The sequence below is a fragment of the Austrofundulus limnaeus genome, unplaced genomic scaffold, assembly GCF_001266775.1.
Source record: "Austrofundulus limnaeus strain Quisiro unplaced genomic scaffold, Austrofundulus_limnaeus-1.0 Scaffold37, whole genome shotgun sequence".
In the NCBI taxonomy this organism is placed as follows: Eukaryota; Metazoa; Chordata; class Actinopteri; order Cyprinodontiformes; family Rivulidae; genus Austrofundulus; species Austrofundulus limnaeus.
Window position 1 is genome coordinate 1,656,317 of NW_013952439.1, and position 6,000 is coordinate 1,662,316.

Below are 6,000 nucleotides of genomic sequence, written 5' to 3' on the forward strand. Positions count from 1 at the left end.
CTCAAGAGTATAAACTCACTGATTTTATTGTTCAAATGTAAGTTTAATAAGACCAGGTAACACTCAGATGCTAAAAATTGTAATAGAAATGCTTCAGTTCAAATATGTAAATATTGCCTGGCAAAAACAAAACAAAACAATCTGGAACACATTTTCTCTGAATGTAATGACGAGTCTTATTCGGGTGCTGTGGTAGGAGGGTAATTTGGGTCAAATTTTGAAGCTTACAAGATTAACTAATTTACACAATCCGGTCTTGCTTAATATATCAGCCTCAAAACAAGATCAAAAATACATTTTTGTCTGGATAAAAGATTGTACAACTTGTCTTGATGGGGTGATGCTGAAAGAGCTGTTTCTCTAAAAAGAGCAGCCCTGGCTCCATGGAACGGTACTGGTTGACCTGTTCTGAAAGAGGTGCTTTTACAATACTGGTCTCCTTTCATTGAGATATTCAACTAGATCTGAGTCTGTCCTCTTCCTTGAGAAYAATTTGTCATGGGAGATTTTACCAAATAACAGGATCCTGTAACATGAAAACACTCCTAATATATATATTATTAATATCTGTACAAGACAACAACAGTCTAATGTTTTTTAAGGGTTTCTGTTTAAGTTCTGTATATTTTCTGTATAATTTGATTTGCTCTTACATACTATAAAACAAGCCTGTAATGTGAAAATTAAACTTCCATTCTGACATAGTTCCAATGCTTGATCTGACCTTGTTGACTCGTCTAAAAGTGTTTTCTCTCCTGCCCGATGAGCGAGAGGCAGCGAGGTAATGAATGGTGTCCGTGTTTCACTTGGACACTATTTTGGCTCCGAGGYTTGGTTGCATCCAGTTGTAACCGAGAGGTCTTGACCTTAACCTCCGTCACCTGTTGAGCTTTCAGCCCTGCCGTCTCAGGAGATGTTAGACCAAGTTCTTATTTTAGTCCATAACAATAACGAATGAAGTCCAGCAGCTTATTGACAAAAGTCTCAGAGAGGAATTGTTTTAACTGAGACAACGGCAAAATGATGAGCATGAGGAAAGCATACTAAAGCATTTATGTAATGTATTAAAAATGATAATGACATAGTAGATTTAGCTTAAGTAAACTATAAACGGGTCAATACTTGCTCCATTTTTTAATCAGTTTGCTTTTTATAAGACAGCATATGTACCAAAATCACTACTACTTGGAGCCAGTTTGTTTTTGATGCAGGAGAAAATACTTGTGGTCGTCTCTCCCCTCGGCGGTACTCCCTGAAGTGGGGATAAAGGCTAAATATAGCCAGCAGACTGGAAACCTTCTGCAACCCGGCTCTAGCATCTCAGTGTTTGATGTTTGGAAACAGGTTCAACCCAACCCATCTGTGTTTGTCAGACTGGGGGATAAAAATACCAAAACAGAACTGATAATCTGGGAAGACTGTATATAGATTAACAGCTGAAAAAATGATCACATAGCTAATATAGTGTAAATATTAAGTGCTGACTCCCTAGTTTAGATTTTATTTAAGTTGATTCATTCGATTAAAGCTCCGACTAATCTTGTCTTACAGGATYTCTTTTTATTAAATTGATATAAAAGTGTCCATTCAACACATAAAAGCTTCTTTTTCTGAACAATAATCATGCAACTGGGTGAGAAATATACAGTAATAGAAGTAAATTTATTTTATAAAAGCTGTTATCTATAAAAAAAAAATGAAATTTTTCAACTTATCATGCCACTAGATCTGTTAGTGAACTATTTTCTTGGCAAAAAATCTACAATCTGATTACAGATGTGTGATAAATAAAGACACTGTGAGGAAGGTTTGTATCTCTTAAGTTTAATATAAATTAAAAAAATTCTGAGAGTGACACAATTATTTCAGTTTCAAAGGTTTTTAAATAAACTCATCAGACATTCAGCTGGAAGTCTTTTTTGTTATGTTGGCATCAACACAAATGTAAAAAGGAGTCTGAAATCTACAACATGTAAACAAATGTTAATAAAAATGATCAATAATTAAGTTACTGATTAAATAAATGAGCAAAAGCTTTTAATAATTGTAATCACCAGTATAGTCATAGCAAAGTATTTATTTAGTGATTTTTCATATGAAAAATTGTCATGTAAACATCTTTTCAAGCATATTCATGATTTTAACATTCATACATAACTGCATGACTTTTTTTTAACTAAGCAGATGTAATAATAATATAAAGCTTACAAATTTTAAACAATAAATTTCAAATTTTAGTTTTAGCCTTAAAATTCATTAAATGAAAGCTGCTGTAAACCAGGACTTTTGTTTTAAAATGCTTTATGTCAACAGGAGCAGCTCTGGAGCAGCAATATTTCTGACATGTATGAAAACCCTGCAGGCTTTTTTTCATATATTCAAGTTGCATTATAACATAAAATATTTTGCAATGAAAGAAAATAAGACAAAACGTGAAAAAAATTAGTACAATAAAAAGAAATGAGGTGTACAGCTTTATGATTAGAGATATTTACCACTTGTAAAGTCATGAATATCGGAGCCGAATCTTGTGATTCTGTTTCTTTCTGGCTTTGTCCTACATTCGGTGAAAAGAGCTGTTTTGTGTTCATGCAGGTTTTTTTTTTTTTTGCATCATGTAATTTTTTTACAAGCCTCACACAGAAGATAAGATAAGGGGAAAACCAGAAACCAGATGCATGTGAGCAGTTTATTTACCTCAGCATTGATTCTGTGAAATTATCTCTGATGGGGAAAATTAAAAACAATTAGCCTTTCAGACTAAAGTAACAAATCATTTTATATTGCTCACTTATTTAGTGCGTAAGGTCAAAAATGAGCCAAGACATGTAGACATTTTTCTACAAAAGCATCTATGGTCTGTTTGCAATATTCCAAATTACGAGACAAATATWTTTTTTAGCAATATTAGATTGTTATAAGCAACCATCAGTAACAGAAAGAATATTAATATGATACATTTCACAACACTGTAATTTTTTTGCACGTTTCACAGCTTTTTCTAAATTTAAACACCTGTAAACATAAGTGACAAAAAAATAACAACAAAAAAAAGTTGTTTGAAATGAAAGAAAAAGTAGATCATTAATGGCAAAAACACAAAGCAATTTTAAGACTGTTTAAATAATCCAAAAATTATAACCTGAGTGAATGCTGCTGATAATACAATGATCTTCAAATACAGAGAGTACCAATATGTCAAATCTAACACTTTACAGTAAACATAAGCAGGCTGTGTGGAGCCTCAACAAAGCAGGTTAAATACACGGGATTCAGCATTTATTTAAGATGTCTAAGATTTCACTATATGGTGCTGCAGCACAAGTTATCAAGTAAGTTAAATACATCTTTAAAAAGTATTTTCAGTACACATTATCACTACTTCAAACTTATTTCTATTAAGAATAAATAAAGAAGAAATGGCCCAACTGACCACACCTTGGTGTGTGAGCTAACAAAGGCCAAAAGCTTTTGGTTAACTTTTGCACATTTTGGTGTCCTGATATCAATAATGGTATCAGTACCGGAATCAAAACCAGCCTTTTTAAACTAAATGTCCAGATACTCTGGGCCGACACCAATAATGCACTGCAAAAACTGTCTGTCTTGCCAAGTTCTAAAATCTTATATCAGCCAAAAAGTCTTTTTGATCTTGTTTTGAGACTGATTTACTAAACAAGAACTGATTGTGTAAGAATAATAATCTTATTTTCAGAATGTGTAAGATTATTTGTCTTGTTAGCCTGAAAATTTGACTCAAATTAAGTCAAAAATTTCTGCCAATGGATTAAGAAAATTTTACTTGGTAAGACTCTTGAAATAAGAAAAAAAATTGAGTCAAATCAAGTATTTCAAGTATTTAAACTCCTTTGAATGTGTTACAGTTTACATTTCGCAATAAAAGTTTGTCATTTCCATGTTTGAAAAAACAAATCTTATTTGTTATTTTTATTTATTTTAAAATGTTTCAACGTTATATATCCTGCTGAATGTTTGATTTGATCCAGTCAGAGGGGCTGTATGTCTATAAGGAAGGAGAATCACCTTGTTAAAAATAAAAGCAATGTGTTTTAAAGTCATTGTGTAATATAATATGTGAGTCAGTAAGTACTCTGTATCAGTGAGTACTCGTACGTGTACTTGGTTCAATGAAAAACTAGTATCAGGACACCCCTAATTTAGAGTGTCTATTAATGTGCACTGTTCCTCTCAGCGTAGCTCAGCTTGAATTACCTCAACTTCTTTTAACTGAACTCTGTCAACTAAAGTCATGTTAAGTAATCTCAACCCAAGTCAGTCAACTCACTAAACTCAATCAATTCAAGTCAAAAGTCAAGTAAACCCAACACAAATCAATTAAATTAAATCAGCTCAACAAAACTTTATCAACTCAGGTCAGTTTTGTAAACTAAACTAACCTGAGTGAACACAACTCAACTAAACTCAGTGATCTCAAGTCAACTAATTTTAACTTGAGTAAACTCAGCTTAACTCAAGTCAGCACAACGGACCTGGGAGTTCTACACCCACTGTTTGTCTCTAAGCTTTTAGAGATAATTTGATGCCTTAAAAGTAAACATCTTTACATTCTATAGTGGTTTTTCCTGGAGTTCCTGAGTCTTTGATTTAAAAATGGAAAGTTTTTAGATCTTCAGGTCATCCAGCCTGCCCTTGTTTATGCTGTGCTTACTCGATTGACTGTTTTTGCGCTGATTTTCCACAGGGGTCTCAGAGACAGGACTGGATATTTTCGCCTTGTCCACGTCATCTCCCTCTCCCCTGCCTTTGTGCTCCACAGCCATGTTGTCTCTGTTTTGTTTGTAAACTGCCTTGCTGTTGTAGGGGCTGTACGCCGAGCTCGGGTCCGTTAGGACGTACTTTGAGTCGGCGGGGAMGGGTTCAGACATCCCATTGGGACCTGTTACGTAGGTGTAGTTCGGAGCAAAGGGCATGACTCCCTCGTTTAGGGACTTGGAAGCTTTAAGTGCAGCTTTTGATCGCCTATAGCGAAGACCCTGGTGGCATTTTGTGAAACCTAGATGGTACATTTCTATCAGGTTGAGGAGCAGGGACACACAAGCCACTGCTAGCATGAAAAGGATGAAGATGGTCTTCTCCGTGGGCCGGGAGACGTAACAGTTCACTGTGTTAGGACAAGGCCAGTGGCTGCAGGTGTACATCGGCTTGAGCTGAAACCCATACAGAAGGTACTGAGCTACAATAAATCCCACTTCAAAAAGAGTCTTGAATATGATATTGAAAACATAGGTTCTAAGAAGTGCACCCTGCAGACGCACATGACCCTGGGTGTCTTTTATTGAGGGCTTTTTGGTCTTATTGCTCAGTAACTGCTGCTGGTTGTTTTCATTCATACTGGCAAGTTCCTTCAGTTTCTCCTTCTGTTTTTCCTCCATGCGAACAAGATGGAGGATGTGACCCAGATAGATCAGAGTGGGCACAGAGATGAAAATGATCTGGATCACCCAGAAGCGGATGTGAGAAATGGGGAAGGTCTTGTCGTAGCAGACGTTTTGACAACCGGGCTGTTTGGTGTCGCACGTGAAGCTGGACTGTTCATCGCCCCACACCTTCTCTGCAGCTGCTCCCAGCACCAAGATGCGGAAGATAAATAGGACCGTGAGCCAGACTTTGCCCACAACAGTGGAGTGTTCCTGGGCGCTCTCCAGCAGCTTCCCTAAAAGGTTCCAGTCGGCCATGGTGGCTCACAAGTAGACCCTCGGCTCAATCACCAAAATCTATGAAGAAATGAGGAAATGTATTAACTTCCAGAAAACAAACACTCAATGAACAGCAGCCTGGACTTGATACACTGCCAGACCAAAAAAAGTTTTGTCCATTGGGAGGCTCTGTAGTTCAAACCAGGTGGTGATTATTCTTTTTGGTCAGACAATGTATAATCAAGTCAAAGTGGAAAAAGTAAAAAAGATCTCAATTACAGCTCAATGCTGGCTTAATATACATACATACATACATATATAT

At 35.9% G+C, this 6,000-nt stretch overlaps 1 protein-coding gene across 1 annotated transcript in view; it reads right to left on the reverse strand.

The window, feature by feature from the left end:
• Positions 1 to 4,043: 4,043 nt before the first annotated feature.
• The window catches only part of LOC106516418 (gap junction alpha-3 protein), a 3,474-nt gene continuing 1,517 nt past the window's right edge, over positions 4,044 to 6,000 (reverse strand). The window contains exon 2 of the mRNA XM_014006773.1: positions 4,044 to 5,756. Coding sequence (XP_013862227.1) covers positions 4,644 to 5,717 — 1,074 coding nt within the window. The 5' untranslated portion in view covers positions 5,718 to 5,756 and the 3' untranslated portion in view covers positions 4,044 to 4,643. The remainder of the gene's footprint in view (positions 5,757 to 6,000) is intronic.